This window comes from Syzygium oleosum, unplaced genomic scaffold, assembly GCF_021117445.2.
Source record: "Syzygium oleosum isolate NSW1041296 unplaced genomic scaffold, Sole_v2.1 Sole_v2.01, whole genome shotgun sequence".
In the NCBI taxonomy this organism is placed as follows: domain Eukaryota; kingdom Viridiplantae; phylum Streptophyta; class Magnoliopsida; order Myrtales; family Myrtaceae; genus Syzygium; species Syzygium oleosum.
Window position 1 is genome coordinate 35,554,425 of NW_026607485.1, and position 19,650 is coordinate 35,574,074.

General features: G+C 39.6%; 1 protein-coding gene, 1 long non-coding RNA gene and 1 pseudogene across 2 annotated transcripts; 1 reads left to right on the forward strand and 2 right to left on the reverse strand.

The window, feature by feature from the left end:
• Positions 1 to 65: 65 nt before the first annotated feature.
• Positions 66 to 16,363, reverse strand: LOC115663533 (sugar transporter ERD6-like 7). The gene is made up of 16 exons (XM_056313225.1): positions 16,278 to 16,363; positions 16,082 to 16,141; positions 15,910 to 15,975; positions 15,523 to 15,598; positions 15,361 to 15,425; positions 15,169 to 15,261; positions 14,992 to 15,072; positions 14,747 to 14,831; positions 14,426 to 14,469; positions 14,283 to 14,345; positions 14,101 to 14,160; positions 13,966 to 14,019; positions 13,811 to 13,870; positions 13,592 to 13,706; positions 12,899 to 13,170; positions 66 to 180 (listed from the first exon to the last, which is right to left on the reverse strand). Exons 1-15 carry the CDS (start codon positions 16,329 to 16,331, stop codon positions 13,052 to 13,054), a joined length of 1,095 nt encoding a protein of 364 aa, XP_056169200.1. The 5' UTR covers positions 16,332 to 16,363; the 3' UTR covers positions 66 to 180; positions 12,899 to 13,051.
• Positions 8,495 to 11,044, reverse strand: LOC115663540 (LEAF RUST 10 DISEASE-RESISTANCE LOCUS RECEPTOR-LIKE PROTEIN KINASE-like 2.5; annotated as a pseudogene).
• A 1,195-nt stretch (positions 16,364 to 17,558) lies between the features above and the next one.
• Positions 17,559 to 18,735, forward strand: LOC130138624 (uncharacterized). The gene is made up of 2 exons (XR_008816971.1): positions 17,559 to 17,855; positions 18,553 to 18,735. It is a non-coding gene; the product is annotated as an uncharacterized LOC130138624 (long non-coding RNA).
• Positions 18,736 to 19,650: the final 915 nt, after the last annotated feature.

Below are 19,650 nucleotides of genomic sequence, written 5' to 3' on the forward strand. Positions count from 1 at the left end.
TTGATCAACACCTGCAAAGACTATAGATGCAATTTTCAAGTTCACAAAAATAAAGCAATGTTTACTTCTTCACTGTCAACTTCAATATTACAATCACTCCCTCGTAATTGTGCTTGATCTATGAATATTACCGTCATCTCTTTCCCATAATAGAACCACTCAAGGAAAGAACTGACGTATCTAGATAATAATGTCATTCTATCAAATGAAAAATGTTGTTGTCCGCTTCATAATCATCTCCGATCTCTGAATGTGTGGAATTGGAGGTTTAGAAAATGTTTACCACTGTAAACATAACATCAGAAAGTTTAGAAAATGTTTCCGTGAAATTTTTTTTCCGGGAAACATACATGCTCTCAAATAGTTGTAATTATCACTTACCATATTTATCATTAGTTAACAGTACCATTAAGTATAATTGAAGAGATTGAAATAGATTTTCCATATAATACAACGAAGTTCATTGATATACATACATAAATATATTATATATATAACAGTTCAATTATTTATTTCTATTTTGCTTGGGATCTCGATTTAGAAAATCATAGGATCTACACCATAGATAACAACAGGAGTAATAAAAAACATTTAAGAGATCGCATCATTATCGTTGACCGGTAGGAATCCTCAGTACTTGCGATGTTGCAACTCGTGACACAGGACCTCACTAACATATGACATAAAAGATTATAAAAAAATCATCAGAAGCATTAACATTTGCTAATTAAAGTATTGGTTTGCTCTGCGAGCATCTCCGCACGCGATGATACCTTTAATTGCTTTCTATATCGTCATTATATATTCAGCAATGATTAGTCAAATTTTTAAGCAAAAAATCTCTTGATGAAAGTATTTTAGCTTATGTTGACACCTAAATTTTGGCTAACCATTTAGAATAAATTGCGTTGAAAATTAGGGATTTAACACCTAAAAAAATATTAAAGTTAAATTATATATATAATTAAATTCATTAATTGCGTTTCAATCGGACTGCGGTGGTGAATGGACCTAGATCAGTCGCATGGACAGACGCCCACGACAAGTAAAATTCGGTCAACAAAGGAGGGGAGAGGGCCGAAAATTTCAAAGGGAAAGGGAAGCTGTAAGCCTTAAATTGAATAGAGGTTAGGCCTGCTTAATTACAGCTGAAATTTATCAAAATTTTGAGGCCAAGGGCTAAATTTCAGCTAGCCCATACACTGGGCTTAGCTGAAATTCACTCAGGAATGGAGCCTTAATTGGTCCAAATTCAACTTAATTTAGCCTGTTGAAGATTAATCAGAAAAGGCCTTCAAACTGAAGTCGAATTGAGTTAACAATTGAGTTAAGAGTATTCAGGTGTTGTTTATACTCCCCATCAACAAGAAGGTACAGAGGTCCTACTCCCCGGTGAGCGGCGAGGGTCATGGGAACGGTGGTTCCGAGCCGCAAAAGGGCTTTTATAGTTTGAGCCCGAAAGAGGAAAGTTTCCTAATTCAATTAAAAGTTTCCTATTTTGAATAGGTTTCCTAATTGAATGGTTTCCTAATTGGAGTAGGTTTCCTAATTAGAATAGGTTTCCTAGAAAGAGGTTTCCTATTTTGAATCAGATTATGGCTATATATAGTCTATTTCTCTTGTAACTGAGAGATGTAATATAGAGGTGCGCAGTGTTAATTATAGTGAAATCCTCTGCTGAACGTAGCCCTAGTTTAAGGGTGAACCAGGATAAAAATCTTGTGTCTCATTTCTCTTTCTCGCTTTTACTCTCTATTTTTTGTGATTGTTCGACGAATCCCAACATCTAGTATTAGAGCAAGGTTTGAGGTTACGGTTTCTTAGTGAAGAGAGATAATCTAATCTTGGGAAGATGTCATCGGCTAGTCAATCACGGATTGAAGTAGAGAAGTTCGAAGGAAAAGGTTTCGAGTTGTGGAAATTGAAGATGGAGGCTTTGCTGGTGGACAGAGATCTATGGCACGTGATCGAAGAAGATAAACCCAAGAAAAAATCCACGGAGAAGGCAAAGGAGGGCGAGTCCATGTCTGATGAATTGAAGGCATGAAATAGCAGCGATCGGAGGGCGCGAAGCCTAATCTGGCTATGTCTTGCGGATAACGTCCTAGTGAACGTGACTTCTAAGAAAACAGCGAAGGATCTCTGGACGAAGCTAGAAAACCTTTATCAAAGCAAGTCGCTCGTGAACAAACTCATTCTGCGGAAGCGACTATACAACTTGCGGATGAGCGAAGGTGATTCTTTTTCTGCACACTTAAACGAGTTTAATACTATTTGTGGGCAACTTGCATCGATTGATGTCAATCTAGACGAGGAAGATAAAGCGTGTATTTTGCTATGTTCACTGCTGAATTCATGGGAACATATAATTATTTCGATTGGCACTGGTGTTAGTACATTATCCTTTGAGAGCGTTGTAGCTTCTCTATTGTCTGAGGAGATGAGGAGAGTAGGTTCTGATAGTGCAACGCAAGATGCTCTTTTCATAAGGGGAAGGAGTAGTGAACGATCCAAATCCATATTTGGTGGCAGAAATAAGTCTAGAGGAAGATCTAAAAGTCGAGATCGATTGGAAATAACATGTTGGAAGTGCAAAAAGTCTGGACACTTGAAGAAAGATTGCAGAAGTAAAAGTATAGGTCTAGAGAAGCGAGATGGGCATCATCCTCTAGTACAAAGAAGGATGATGACAGAGGCACGAGAGACATGTGTCTCGTCTGCAGTTCATCATAGGGTGACTGCAGTGCATGGATAATTGATACCGAAGCATCTTTCCACATGACACCTCATAGAGATTGGTTCTGTTGTTATGAGCCATATCAGGGAGGTATGGTGCGAATGGGGGATGACACGGCGCTTGCTATTGTTGGTCGCGGAAAGGTGAAGCTGAAGATGAAAGATGGGACAATCAAGAATCTTCCGGATGTGACGCATATTCCTGGTCTTTCGAGGAATCTTATTTCTGTGGGAACTATGGCAGATGCTGGCATTACCTTCACCAGCGACAAATATTCATGCAAGCTATTCCGTGGATCCATGGTGATCGCCAGAGGCGAACGGTATGGAAAATTGTGGAAGTTATTAGGAAGCACAATGATCAGCGGTGAGAGTTATATCTCAGAGCAAGTGGAAGAAGATCTTTCGATGCTATGGCATTGGAGATTGGGTCATATCGGTGAAAAAGGGCCAATGACCCTCACCTCAAAGAAAATGGTGGATGGAATTCCGAGCTATTCTATGGGTTTTGGATTTTGTGAACATTATTTACATGGGAAACAAAATCGGGTATCTTTTGAATCCATCGGAGGAAGAGCGAAAGGGATTTTGGATTTGATCCATAGTGACGTCTTCGGTCCTACACTCGTTGCATCGTTTGGAAAATCAAGGTATTATGTTTCTTTTACTGATGATTTTTCCAGATATGTGTAGATATATTTTCTGCAAAGGAAAGATGATGTGCTTGAAAAATTTCGCGAGTTCAAAGCTTTGGTGGAAAATCAGTTTGATAGGAAAATCAAAGTTCTGCGGACTGATAATGGAGAAGAATTCTGTTCAGCGAAATTTGATCAATTCTGTGCGACCAGTGGCATTGCCAAGCAGAAGACAAAGCCCTATACACCTCAGCAAACTGGGGTGGCAGAGAGGCTTAATCGGTCTCTCATGGAAAAGGCAAGAAGTATGCTAAGTGGTGCAGGCTTAGCAACTAAATTTTGGGCAGAAGCAGTGGCTACCGCATGTTATCTGAAAAATAGATCTCCTACATTAGCTTTGAAGGATCAAACATCATTTGAGGCACTGTTTGAAAAGAAGCCAAACATATCCCATGTTAGAGTGTTTGGTTGTGAGGCATATGTACATGTGCCAAAGAAAAAGAGGAACAAGTTTGAGAGCAAGTCAGAGAAGTACATCTTCATTGGATACAAGGATGGTGTCAAAGATTATAAGCTGTGGAATCCTAATACTAAACGTATCATCTACAACAGGGATGTGGTGTTCAGAGAATTTACGACAAATCAGATTATTCACCATACTTTTGAAAAACCATAAACGGTTGAGTTAGATGTTGGTTTGAAGAAAAGACAAAGGCTACACTAGCTGGAATAGAAAATTCAGATTTTGAAGTTGATGAGCCTGACGAGGCGGATGATGTAGTAGATTCTGAAACCGAGTCTAAAGTTGAAGCACCACCTGAACCCGTCTTAAGAAGGTCCACACGGATGAGAAAACTATCTGAGAGGTATACCCTATTTGCCAGTAATGAAAATTATGCTCTGACTGTTATAGATAATGATCCAAGTACTGTTAAGGAAGCAAGAAGTGCGAAGGATGCCAAACAGTGGGAGAACGCCATGAAAGATGAGATGGACTCACTAGATAAAAATGGAACGTGGAGTCTAGTAAAACTACTTACTGATCGAAAGGCAATTGGTTGTGAGTGGGTGTTCAAGAAGAAAATATCTGCAGATGGAGAGATAGAATGATATAAAACTCGTATGGTTGCAAAGGGATACTCGTAGATAGAGGGAGTCAATTATGGTGAGATTTTTTCTCCTGTTGCTAAATTAAATTCCATAAAACTTGTCTTATCTGTAGCAGCTGCATACAATCTGGAGGTAGAGCAACTTGATGTAAAGACAGCATTCCTCCATGGTGACTTGGAGGAGGAAATTTACATGAAGCAACCAGAAGGGTTTGTGGTCAAAGGAACAGAAGATCTTGTTTGCAAATTGAACAAGTCTTTGTATGGCCTGAAGTAATCTCCAAGGATGTGGTACCAGAAGTTCAACTCATATGTCTTGAAGCTTGACTTTGTTCATTGTGATGCCGATCATTGCGTCTATGTGAAAAGGTTAGATGCTGATTTTGTTATCTTAACCTTATATGTTGATGATATGCTGCTAGTTGGAAATAGTTTGAGAATGATTAGCACTATTAAAGGATTGTTGGAAAAACAATTTGAGATGAAAGATCTAGGTCCAACAAACTTCATCTTGGGCATGCAAATTAAAAGAGAGCGTGAGAATAGGAAGTTGTGGCTAAGTCAGAAGAAATATGTTGAAAATGTGTTGAAAAAATTCAACATGGCTGACTGTAAACACGTGAAGACTCCAATGTCCACAAGTTCCAAGTTATCAATGCTCCAGTGTCCTAAGACTGAAGAGGAAGCTGAAGAGATAGCAACAGTCCCATATGCAAGTGCAGTTGGGAGCTTGATATATGTCATGGTATGTACCCGTCCAGATATTGCTCAAGCAGTGGGACTATTGAGCAGATATATGTCCAATTCGGGGAAAGAGCATTGGATGACAGTAAAGCAAGTGCTTCGTTTTCTTCGCGGTACATCTGACCTTGAGCTATGTTATGAAGGCATGAAAACCTCAAAAGGACATCAAGCGTTAGAACTGAAGTGTTTCGTGGATGCTAATTGGGGAGGTGACATTGATAGCAGAAGATCAACTAGCGGTTATATTATTTCTCTATTCGGTGGAGCTTTGAGTTGGATGAGCAAGAGACAAAGCACGGTTGCTTTATCTACTACTGAAACAGAGTACATGGCCCTTACTCATGTTGCTAAGGAAGTAATCTGGATGCGCAGATTGTGTAAAGAACTTGGTTTTACACAAGAAGGAGTAAATATTGGGTATGATAATCAGAGTGCTATATTCTTGGCTAAGAATCCTGGATTTCATGCAAGAACAAAGCGTATTAACATACAATATCATTTCATCCGAGAGAAAGTGGAACAAAAGGTTGTAGTGCTCGAGAAAATTGACACACAAGTGAATAGTGCAGATTTTTTGACCAAGGCAGTGAGTGCAGAAAAATTTGAATGGTGTACAACTGCGTTGGGTCTGAAGAAGTATGTAGAGTATTCACCAAGTGAGAGAATGTTGGGGTGTGATTCATACTCCCAATCGACAGGAAAGTACATGGGTCCTACTCCCCGATGAGCGGCAAGGGTTGCGAGAATGGCGGTTCCAAGCCGCAAGAGGGCTTTTATAGTTTGAGCCCGAAAGAGGAAAGTTTCCTATTTTAAATAGGTTTCCTAATTGAATGGTTTCCTAATTGGAGTAGGTTTCCTAATTAAAATAGGTTTCCTAGAAAGAGGTTTCCTATTTTGAATCAAATTATGGCCTATATATAGTCTATTTCTCTTGTAATCGAGAGATGTATTAGAGAGGTGTGAGGTGCTAATTATAGTGAAATCCTCTGCTGAACGTAGCCCTAGTTTAAGGGTGAACCAGGATAAAAACCTTGTGTCCCGTTTCTCTTTCTAGCTTTTACTCTCTATTTTTTGTGATTGTGCGACGAATCCCAACAAAGAGGCTGAAGGGCGTGAAATTAATCTAGAATTACACTATATAAGTGTGTTTATGCTTCATTAATGGAGGTCTGCAATTCTATTTTCAGAACATATACAGAGAAAATAAACGTTAGAATTGAGAGAGAAAAGAGAGAGAGAACGAGTGAGAAGAGCTTGGCCGAGACAGGCCCCTCTTGGCTGCATCTTCTCCTTGCCATCCTAGCCGCGGTCGGGCCCCGACGATGACGTTGCTGTTCATAGCTGCGAGTTGCTGCTGCATCGAGACCGACGGCTGAACTTGCTGCCATGTTCTGAGCCCGTGACAACCGATGAAGGTGCTGCTTCTCCGATCTCCTCGCTCCTGCACTGAGAAGATCCCTACACCAATTTGTCATAGATCTCAACACAAATATTCCATAAAGGGTCACTTCATTTAAAATTGTGAAGACGAAAAGGAAAAAAAAGATAGTAATATTATTTATAACGAAACTTTGATCATCAAGTCATGGGTAACGATTTTTTTTAAGCCATTGCTTCTTTGCATTAAGAGATCTGCAAAAACCTGTTGTGAAAGTCAAACATGTACATGCCACCAAAACTACTCTAAATCCTAAATTTAGCTTTTCTGCAAGTTGTTAACATTATGCTTGATCCCCATTTATCTTTTTCGAAGTTAACAAGTAATTCATCTCGTATATGAACAATTCAAAAATCTTGTCTAACCTTGTCTTTTTCTCATTACTTTCCCCTATTGATAAGCATCTCAACAACTCCATCTATCAAAATCGCATACTGGTCTTGCTATACATACCATTACTAGGGGTGTGTTCATCTTTATGAAAATGATTTCAATGATACGATTTTCGAAACTTTTAATGTATTTGATTTGCAGGTGGATAATGAACGGAAAATGTTTTTACGGTCAAAGCAAACTGTTAAAATTAAGGAAAATGATATTAACATATTAAAAAGAAGAAGTCGTTTGTCCAAACTCATTTTCCACACGTACACTCACACAGAACGGGAAACCATTCTCATGTGGAATTTCATGACCACTCAGAGATTAAGTTTGTTAATTAATTGCATTTTCTACTTTTTTCAGAACATTTTTTTATGTTGCTTTATTTTGATAATAATAGAACTTAAAATTTTACACTTCATATATTAATAATACCTTAGGTAAGGATTTCAATATCATCTCAGTATTTTTCATTAGGAACAAAATATAATTATAAGGAGAGAATAATTTTTTGAAAGTAAAATCTAAATATCGAAAATCTTTTTCTGTCTTGCTTCCAAGTACACCCACCTAATCAAACAATTGAAAACTAGTCACTTTCCTTAGAAATGATTTTCGCGAAAAATGTTTTCCGCAAAATAGACACACCCTAATAATTAATATATACTCCACATTTAAATAAATCACCTATCGTGATCAGCACTATTGGGCTAATTCCACTCTATAATGTCACGGTTATCTTAGTCAATATATCTCCCAATAATTTAATTTGTCTTACTCAACATCCTATACTTTGGTCTTTAGTCTCAGTCCAATAAAAACAAATTCCAGCATGGTCTTCTAATCATACAAATCGAGGGGTGCGACATCACGTATTCAATTTCCATTCATCGCAAAGGCAAATTAGTCAGCCTACTCTGTCTTTCCTCTTTGACATTGAATGCTTTATGACATTTATTGTCATTTATAAAATGGCCATGAGGCGTCTACTAGAAAACAATAGTGGTATATGGGAAAACATGTAAAAGCTTCAAAGGAATACATCGTGAATGATGATGATAAATGTAGATAGTACTATTTTATCTTTTGCACTTCATTTCTTCAAGAGGGGAACAATCACACGATACATGATTTCGTAAACTCACTGTCATAGTAAAGTTGGTAACTGCCAGTAATTATTGGAGCACTCGACGAAGATGAGACCGTTTCAAGTTCTATCTCGGCGTCAACATCATCCACCGGCATCCCGATCGGATACAAAAGCGGTTTTGGAGGTAGTTGCAGTTTATCCATATCTCCTTCAAGCATCTTGAGGACTTTGTTCATCGATGGCCGATCATTAGGGCTCAATTGTATGCACCATAGTGCTACAATTATCATCTTCCTTGTTGTTTCCCTTTCCTCTTCCATGACATCTTCCATTTGAACCTCCTTTTTCTTGCTGAGTTGATCATAAACCCACAAAGGAAAGTAAATTTGACTCAAACGCTCCGCTTGTGCATTTAGATTTCTTCTTCTACAAGCCATTTCCAGCAACAACATCCCAAAACTATAAACATCAGCTTTATAAGAAATGCCACCAATGTCCTTATAGAATAGCTCAGGCACCATATATCCTAAGGTTCCTCGTGCCGCAATCAACGATACTATGCTGTGATTGGTGGGGTACAGTCTAGCAAGTCCAAAGTCGGAAATTTTCGGAATGAAACTTCGATCTAGGAGAATGTTGTGAGGCTTAATGTCAAAGTGTAGAATTTGCATATCACATCCCCGATGCAAATACTCTATCCCTCTAGCTATGCCAAGAGAGATCTCATGCATTTTCTTATAATCAAGAGGATCATCACCACCCTTATAGGAAATGTGTTTATCCAAAGATCCATTCGACACGAAATTATAAACAAGAGCTTGTTTGGAGTAATCGAAGCAAAAACCAACAAGTTGCACCACATTAACATGGTGGATCCTTCCAATTGTGGCCACTTCGCTTATAAAATCTTGGCCTTTAGATTCTGGTTTGTTCAAAATCTTAATCGCAACTTTATTGCCACTTCTAAGTATTCCTCTGTGTACAGAACCATATCCCCCCTCACCTAACTTGTATTTGAATTTTTTTGTGATCTTCTCGATATCCGAGTAAGAGTACCTTATGAGCAAAAAGTTGTTGTGAGCTCATAGGAATTCTTCGATGTTTGCGTCGATCGCTTGATGCCTTCTCATCCACTTATAGATTAGAAGTATCAATACACATGGAGCTCCAAGTAAGAATTTTGCTGCTAGGAAGTAGCCTGCCGAGAAAATTGGCCATTGATTAGCATAGTGTCATAATTTTCTTACACATACAGTGTTTTTCTTTTTGTCAGAGTGCTGAATGAGAACTTCATAGGTGTGAGGAGAAAGGACTTGTCATACCCAAGACAAAGGAGAGATTCCATGCTGCGACTCGTGCAAAATTAAGCGTGATTAACCACGTAGGATGATCTGTAGTTAGCAAGAGAATTCGTGAGAGATTACTAAAAAAGGTTAATTAGAATTAACGACCAATCAATGAAGAACCAGATCCATTATGTTAGCAGTCAAATAATAAAAGCAATCCACATTAAGCTATACCCCAGGTGAAAAGATAAATTCATACAATCACTGCAAAGTGCAAAGATACACTTTTGTTCGTTGAAATTTGCAAGTGGAGAAGTCTAGGATATAAAAAAAAAAAAAAAGAGTGAATGAGTTTCACTTTCCTAGATAGCGCTCAGATCCAATTTTATTCTATTCACTTTTGTTCCCCTAAATGTACAAAATGATTCATAAGCTCCCCGTGATAATGACAGCGATTTAAGGGACACGAGCTACTATCAAATCAAATAAGTTTCTCCAAAGAGATATAAAAGAATAGTGTTAAGTCCAGAAAAGCTCCATGGTTGTAAAATAAAAAAAAGCAATGCACGCCAAATCTATTAAAAAATCTTACTAGAGTTTTTCACTAAACTGATTTGGCAATTTTTTCTAATTGGTATTGAAAAAATTAATGACTCAATAAATCGAACCTACGTATTACAATATCCAATTGAAACATGCCACATCACTCAGTAAGTAAATTTTGATAGGATCCATCAGTAGAGCTAACATTTAAGAAAAGGATGAGGATCAAGAAGAAGAAGAAGGAAGAAAGATAGAAAGAAAGAACAGGGAAAGTCAGCTTGCAGGAGTAATAGAGGCCGCACCTCGCCCTTTCGTATCTGAAACCTAAGAAGCAAAATACGGATATTACAGGCGAACAGGGTCCGAAATAAGAGAGATTGAATCCTTCGGCCATCTGATTGTGGAGGTCCTTGTACGGTGGGCTCGCACAGTCATAACAATCCTTTTCCCACTCCGGGTCCGATGTGAATGCCATCATGGTTGTGGTGCAAGAATCCTTGATGTGCCGTGCTTGTAGAGTAGGCCCATGTAAAGCGTATGAGTACATCTTCGTTTGGGAAACATTAGGAGGCTTTTCGGAAGGGTATGCTCCCTCAATACATGGTCTGGTATCGACATACGAAGTAGCAGCGACAGGCTGTGAGCACTTCATGAAGACCACCGGCACAGTTGAGAATGAAGGAACAGTTTGGTATGGATCACGATAACTGAAGTTGGAAGGCGCCAATGAGTAATGAGGGAGGGATGAGCAATTACTTTTTTGCAGTCCATCGTCAACCACCGTGATTTCACCGGGGAGCATATCTTCGCCGTAATAGGAATGGTAGTAAATCGATTTCACATAATACCGGCCAGCGTAAAGATATAGAACGGTGCGGTTATTTTCACAGGTTAGCTCATACTCGGAGAGGCCGCAGCCTTTTGGGTTGCCTTTCAATTGAAAGGGATAGCTTATGTTCGCCGCAAGAGGAAGCGATGCACAAGTGATTCTTCTTCGCACCGCAGCTCGTCTCTAGTAGCAAAACATGTAATATGAGAAGTAAATCACGAAACATGCATATGGAGCTCAGAGACTTAATCATCTCTCTATAGTTTGATCTGATATCAATGAAAGTTTTAGCTATTTGGTAATGGGACGGAGGCTCAGCAACATGAATGAAAAGAGTTGGAGTTGTCGGTCATCGAAATGTCCAAATCAACCAATAAAACAAAGTCTAGCGGAGAATAAGATGGCCGGCTAAAGTTTTATTATATAAGTGGGTATCACGTAGAAATTGCAGTCCTTGCAGTTTATCGGTTTATGGATAGCTTTCACATTAATTAGGAAAAAAACTCCTCTGCCGTTTCCAGATTTGGCTTTTCTTGGCAAATTGATTCTCTCTAGGAATCAATTTTAGTATCGTAAAAAAGAATCGGTTTGAATTTTTTGTACCCAAAACTGAATCAAGATCCTCTCAAGTGAGGCATCTGGCGTTCTTGTATGATGCAACACATTATGAAAGAAAGAAAGCAATACTATAATTTCTATCGATGAACTGGCGCGCCTCAATTAGAACCTTACTGACTTCGTCGTTGATCGACACACGCAAAGACTATAAATCCAATATTCGAATTCACAACAATAAAGCGATGTTTACTTATTCACTATCAACTTCAATATTATAATCACTCTCTTGTAACTGTGCTAGATCTATGAATAATACTGTCATCTCTTTCCCATAATAGAAGCACTCAATGAATGAATTGTTTCGGGGTAGATGGTAGTGGAATAGCTAGTGTGGTCATCAAATCGGTCCGGTTGTTATTCTGTCTAAAGCGGATATAATGAGCTACAAAAGAATGAGACCACACATGGCTCTGGGCTGCTCTCTTCTTCCTACCAAATACCCAATGATCTTTGGAGCAAAATTTGGAGGCTAAAAACACTTCCAAAAGTCAGACTTTTCATATGGAGCGTCTACCAAAATGCATTAACTACAAGGGTAAACCTGTTCAAGAGAAAAGTATTATCTGAACCATTTTGCCCATTGTGTCGAAAACAGCCCGAGAAAGTCGAGCATCTATTCCTCCTCTGTGACAAGACAAAGCAGGTTTGGTCAAATCCCTATTTCAACATCCACTTTTCTCATCAACAAGTCACTAGATTTGAGGAGTGGTTGCTAAACTACAATGATATGACCCAGAATAACATACCTTTCAAGATCATCGCAGTCACCCTCTGGAAAATCTGGTTAGCTCATAACACCCTTGTATTCCATCATGAGCAGACGGACCCAATTAGCATAATTGACTCGGCTCTAGACATGCATTGCAATTCCGCGAAGTGGAATAGAAGCAACTTAAAGCGTGAAGCAATATCGTTGAACTTAAAACCGAGATGGAGACCACCAGAACTTGATTTGCTGAAGATAAACATTGATGGATCTCACTTTTTAGGGACCACGAAAGGGGAAATTGCATGCTTATGCCGCGATTCAGAAGAAAGATTGATGGAAGGCCTTGCATGACCAATCCGAGCATCTTCCGCCCTTCAAGCCGAAGCCCTTGCCTGTCTCTATGCTCTCCAACACTGTGCTGATCGGCCTAATCTAAAACTAATGCTGGAGTCTGATTGTTCAACGTTGATAAGCTATCTAAAAGATTCCTTCCTCTATCCTTGGGATGTTGAGCTAATTATCACTGATTGTATTGGCCTCTTGGCTTTTTTTGAGAGTCTAGAATTGGTCCCCTGCACCCGTGACTCAAATAAATTAGCAGACTGAGTTGTAAATGCGTCAATGTATAAGACCCTCCCCCGAAACTGGGTTTCTAACCCCCCCTTCCCCTCTTTGGGAAATCCTATCTTTTGATGCCCATTACTCTTGTAGGTGGGCTCAGGTTTTAATGAAATAATATCTTTATTTCGACCAAAAAAAAAAATGAATGAATTGACAGACCTCAGCAATAATCCCGTTCTATCAAATGAAAATTGTTGTTGCCTGCTTCATAATCATCTTCCATCTCTGAATGTGTGGAATTGGAGGTGTCCTATAAGCTCAAATGATACTACAAGGAAAAGCAATGAGTAATGACTTGTGATGTTCCCGTTTTCATTCTGTGTTGATGGCTGCTTGAGTCTGCTCAAGACTCCTCCCTTTCGTTTCGGGAACCACCATGATCACGGACACCATCCCCGCGGTGTTAATCGCCGCGTAAAGAAGTGAGGTACCTGTGAAACAAGCGGGTGAAGTTAATTAAATGGTTTTTGACGAGCTTTTCGGATGCATATCAAGATTTTTCTCGTGGGAAGAATGCTTTAGTATGTGCTACCTGTCTATTAATCATTTTGCAGAAAAACCCACTTGACTTTTCCCTTTTTCAAATGACACCTCGACTCAATTTAGTGATATTTGAATGTAGGTAGAAGTTCTGTAAACATATTGATTGAAATAAATGGACTGAATTGCATTCGAGAGCGTGAGAATCGAGTGACAGACACCTCCAAACAGGATTGAAGTTTCCAGAAAAGCTAAGTCTCGAGTCAGTAGTTTGGTCGAATTCGTGCAAAAACTCAGGTTCCAATATGACGAAATGATTATCAAGCTCCTGCCTGAGTAATAGTCCAAAGAGTTTTTTCAGCAGAGTCGTACCATAGGAGCTCCAGCTCACGAAGTAGTTGAAAGCGTAGGAAACTGCCCAAGCGCCGAACCAGTTCACCAGTGTTGCAAAACCTCCAGCAACTCCTTTGATATTGATGGGGAAAATCTGAACCAACCCCAGCAACACCTAACATGATTGGCAAAAATTTTGTATCTCTCATAACCCTTTAATATGACAAGCATGAAACTCCAGGGGATGTCTAGAATTGCCTCAGACATCACGACCCAAGGAACCACCCCCATTCCAGTCGAAAATGCCGCTATGTATAGCTGAGCATTGAAAAAACAGAACAGAAAAACTTGTAGTTGTTGCTGCGGCCAACTGGACAGAGCCAGAAAGAGATAAAGGCAGATGAGATTATTACCAGAATGCCGGTGACGGCAAGTATCGGGACAGCATCAGCTGCCAGTTCATGAACCTGGCTCAGAAGATTCTTGAAAATAATAGGTTGACAAGCATTGCACAGGAGAAGGGAGATACTAGGACTGCGAGAATTTACCTTAAAGAAAAACGAAAGGGCAGTTATTATGCATCCCAGGACCAATCCTGTCCCCAAGATCTGCGATCAAGAGAGAGAGACAGAGGAGGTTATGGTTCAAGTTGCAGAACTTGCAAAAGGGGCGGAACCGGAGAAGTGCTGTTGCTATAAACATGATTTCTCAGTGACTTCATCTATTTTACCAAGAGAAGGGGCTTTCTCCCAGCTCTATTGACCAGTGCAGCGCCTATAGCCGTGACAATAACCTGCAAAAATTTACTCTTTAAGTGCGACGATTGTAGAAGTTAGATCCCCAGGAAAGAGGAAAGGAGAGAGAATTACGAACCTGGAGGATGGCGTAAGTTATGGTTCCAACACTGGAGGAGAAACCTGAGGAGATTGTACAAATGCAATTGAAAAGGCGAGACTAACACATTGCTTTTGAGATTCAGCATTAAATTATGTGAACAGCTCACTCAGTGATAATTAAGTAGATCAAAAGAATTCGATGTTGCGAATTTTACTAACCCATTTGAATATTAACTGGATTAGATAAATTGGAATCCCTGCTTTGCTTTTAAAATAGTTACCCATTCTGGAATCATATAATGCAATGCAGAGTTTTATTTTTGTGGTGCCTAAGAGCTTCTTGCTATGACCTTCATACCTGCTTCCTCGAAAATATTGCTTGTATAGAAACAGATGCTATTTATCCCTCCAAACTGTTGGACGACCATCAATCCAACACCAATCTGGCCAAGATTTAACAAATTTGTCAGAAAAAAGAACAAAAATGGAAAATATCACCTAAAGTACAACTACTGAATATTCCTGATCCGCAGGGCATTCCAAGAAAGCAAGGAAGGAGGGAATTTATTGGATACATAGCGGTTAATAGAGAGAGATGATTACGATGATGGAGCTCAGATATCTTCTCTGAAATAAATCCAGCACGCTGGCTTTCGGCAGCCGTTGAAGAGTTTCAATATAGTGCTGTCAAGAAAAAGAAATTCGATCATTCTGTTAGCTATTCGTACTTATAAAGTTGAGGCGTTAAGATGAAATGAGTATAGACTTAAAGGCCTTTACATGTATTTCAGCGGCCTCTTCAGAAATATCTGCGTCCTTGTCACGGAGTTTCTGCAGCATGGCTTCGAAATCCTTTTCGCGGCCCGCTTTCGCCTGCATTTGACAGAATCCTAAAATTCATTCCTACACCATGAATCCCTCTCTTACTAAAATTCAAATAAGTAGAGTCTGGTGTTCATCTTGATTTGTTACCAGCCATCTAGGCGACTCTGGAATGAAAAACAGACCGAACAGCAGGACTGCACAAGGGATTAGACCTGCAAAAAACCGCAGATGTTGAGGGTGGTTTCAGACTTGGACTTTTCTACGCAACATTGGCACTAAACTTGAATTATGCTACTTTTTCGGTTTTACCAATTAATGCCAAAACCCTCCAACCTAATACTGTCCCGATTATGAAGGAAACGGACACTCCGGCACAGATCATAAGCTGTGGAGAGGAGAGAACATGTTAGGCCCAGTAGGGTCTGTAGGATGTACATATATATACTATCTTGCACTTGCAAAAGGGCATCCACAAGCTAAAGCCTTTTTCCAATAGCTCTATGCTTGCTATTTTAACCAAGAATGTTCATACAAAAACTTTGCCTGATTAACAGCAGTCAAAGCTCCACGGAGATCTTTGGGTGTAATTTCAGCTATAAATATCGGTACCAGGACATAAATTAGAAAAAGATTAACGAATATGAACCGAAAAGTGAATGGAGTCCAGAATTCATGTGATATGAAGTGAGGATTTACCACATAGGAAAAGACTCCCATTCCATATCCCGTGGCCAACCTTCCGATATCCAGAGCAAGTGCTCCCTAATTTACTCGAAATTAAACAGAATAGAGAGTTAATGAGACTTGAATTTCTTATGCAACTAGTCCGTCTTCATCTATGAAAAGGCTTGAAAATAGATGGACACACCTCAGCAAAGTAAATAGCAAGCCATCCTGCTACGCAAAAAGCGCTTGCCATTCTCATCGTCTGCATTTTGAGGCAAATGTTTATGCTGTCACGTCCTCCGTGCATGATATGACTAAATCCCAAAGCTAAAACTCTCGAGTCCTGAACAACACTGTTCTCTTTTACATTGTAAAAGACGCACTCCTTTGCTTCTTACCCATTTACGGCAGATAAAATCGGCGATTGGTCCTCCGGTAATTGCGCCAATCATTGCACCGACTGTCAGTATGGATCCGAAGACTGAATACTGTCGAAAGACGGTGTATAATGTAACAATTCAACTAAATATTTCGATTTTGCTTGGGATCTCGATTTAGAAAATCATAGGATCTAGAGCACACATAACAACAAGAGCAATAATCAAACAAAACAAAAAACAAAACAATTCAGACATTGCATCAACATCGTCGACCGGTGAGAATCCTCGTTACTTGCGACCATTGCAAGTCTGTGTGTGTGACTGGGGACCTCACTAACATATGACATTAAAAACAATTTAACAAAAAAAAAATAATTCATCAGAAGCATTAATATTTGCTAATTAAACTATTTGTTTCAAGGTTGTCTTAATAGGTCAAATGACGCATCCAATGACGTTTTAACTGCACATGTTCATATTTTTTTTTATATAGTAAAATTGTAACTGATTACAGTATGTGCTCTTTGTTTTTCTTCTTGTTGCATATGCTCCTTCTGGAAATTACGACCACGGGCACTAATTTTTTTTTTTCGAGAAATAATTGGTTTGTTCTGCTAGCATCTAGACCTGTTAAACGGGTTGGTCGGGTCGGGTTTGGGTTAGGTCATAAATGGTCCGACCCAAATTGACCCATTTATTTGTAATGTAAATACTCCGACCCATACCCGACCCGACCCATATTGCTAAAACGCTTCTATATTTAACTCAATATAGGAAAATTTGTTTCTTATGACTTTTTAAAAAAATTATATTACTAAAACATTTTCATACAATACATTTTATAATTTTTTTAAAAAATTGAGGTTTTGTTTATTTCGCGAAAACTGTAACATTTTTATAAAATATTTTTCATGAAGTTATTATCCAAGAAAATAAAAAAAAACTTCCAGTGTTTGGTTAAAACCTAAAAATGAACTCGAAAATATTTTTCGATGTTTGGTATATAAAATCTGATTTGATTTTACTTCATGTATTCATTTTAATAATTTTAAGGGAAAATTTCAAATAAAGACCCGAAGTTGAGTCATTTTCTCAAAAAGGGACCACAAGTGGACATTGTCTCAAATAAGGACCCGAAGTGGCCAAGCAGTCTCAAATAAGGGCCAGAACACACCGGCCAACCAAATCTTCGCCGGCCGACTTTTTCCGGCAACTGAAACGAGGGTAATTTTGTCCAAAATCTGCAATTGGGTAAAAAATGCAGAAAATCCCCATATTTAATCGCAATTAGGGTTCTTTTTCCTCTCCCGCTGCCGAAGCAAATTGTTCCTTGCCCAATCCTCGCTTGCTCCACGCGAGCGCATTGCCCACCCTCGATCACCGCTCTCTCTTCAGCGAAGGTGCTCTCTCCCCTCTCATCCACTGTAATTCGTTTTTAGTTGATTTTAAACCTGCCGAATGAGCCATCACGGAAACGCCACGGTCCGTCACTCCTCTTTTCACCACACCGCTCCTGCCCCACCTCTTCCTGTGAAATTGAGGTCTTGGAATTTGACGTTTGTCGATTCACGTTCGATTGATGCTAGATGCAATCCTGTAAGTGGATTTTGATTGAACATCTCTTTGTGGTTTTTCAAGTGTAGGATGAAAACAGATTGTCTGAGTGCTTCAGTAATATATATCCTTCAAATTTGATGCCTTGTCTTTTCTGGTTCAAATGGAATAGTATCAGTTTCACTTTTCTTGGATTCGCTCCTCCTTAACGGTGTCCACAGTTTTGGCGTTTGGTGGTAATGTAGTTACCATTTTTACGATTGCCATGCTAGGGATTACAAACAGGAACAAACCCAGAATTTGGAGGGTATGTTTTAAAAGATTTGTATTTCATGAAGATGTTGATTAGAATCATGAAAAACAGGGTAATTCACCTGTCCACACAACGTTTAAGTATATGCATTGGGCATCTAACTCCTGTGCCGGCATAAGTTCTTTACCCTCCTAACATTGCATTGTGGAAGTTATAAATGTGTTTTGACCAGTTTGATCACAATCAAATCACAGGGGCATGTTCTGCTCAGCTAAGCTAATCATTCAGCTTTGCGGTTTCTATGTGCTTCCAATCCTTGGATCAAGTCTCTCATTTCCAAACACGGCTTTCCTGCTGAACACGACCTATTACAGAGGCTTGGTCACGTATAATTCATGGCTTTTTAGATGTTCTAGGTTAGCAATCTGGTTGAGCTTCTTAGCTATGTCCTCCTTGAATATTGCGGCATTTCCTAGCTATATGCAGCTTTTTGTTGCTTGATAAGGAAGTACTGAGTATACGGACAATGCTGTTTACTCTTAATATTGGAGCGAGGAAATTGAGACTTCTTCAATTGGATTGATTCCCCCATTGGTGATGAGCACTTCCGCCAAATCATTTTAGAGCTCATGTGAAGAACGAGATCGATTGAGGTTGACCTTCAACAAAGCAGGTCTACATTTCGCTGATTATGAGGTCAAAGTCACCGTACTCCACTGTGCTCTTCCTGCCGAGCTTTGCCCTCACTTGTGACTCGAATCAGCTCCTCCGAAGCCTCCTTGCTCTGTACAATGGCGTTCCGGGGAATGCGGCGTGGGCCACTGCGGTCGAGCTGACGGGGTTCAGTGGCGTTGGTGTCATCGGTGGAGGACAGAGAAGCGAGAGGGATCGGACAGAGAGCGCTCTCGAAGACGCCATTTGTGGGGGCGCATGAAGAGCCATAGCAGTGTGCAAGGAATGCTCGACTCTCACCAGAAACACGAGATGTTCCTCTCTTGTACGGGGAATGCGTGCGAATTTCAACATGCGCGCTTTCACCATCCGGTCAACGGGTCAGCATAAAGCGGTTCGTACCGTTCGAGCCGAATTGACCGCTCGAATGCGAAAGAGCAAGTTCTCACTTCTCAGGCAGTTCCAATATATGAAATGATTTGATTTTCGGAAAATCGAATCAAATTTCTCCATTTCCTAAAATAAGATCTTTTAGAATCGGTTCCGAGACCGATATTCTCAAGCAATTTTCGATTCTAGTGCTAGTGTTAACTTGACACAACTTGTTCGATCTAGAAACGAGCTAAAATTTGAAGAAATAACTAACGTTCAGCAAGTCCAAAAAGATTGAAGCACGCAACACTGCGGCTGTATCAAAAGAGTAGAAGACAGCGCTTTGAGTAACTCATCTTTCTGACAAACAAATTCAAAAACTAACAGTTACCAAGCAGAAACAGACCGTGTAGTCCCATATCAGATGATTTCAAATATTTACCCCAAGTTTTCAGCTCAACCTTCAAAGACCGAGGCAAAATGGCCTCAAAAGATCGCATAACGCTCTTTCGGCTGCAGGTTTAAAATCAACTAAAAACG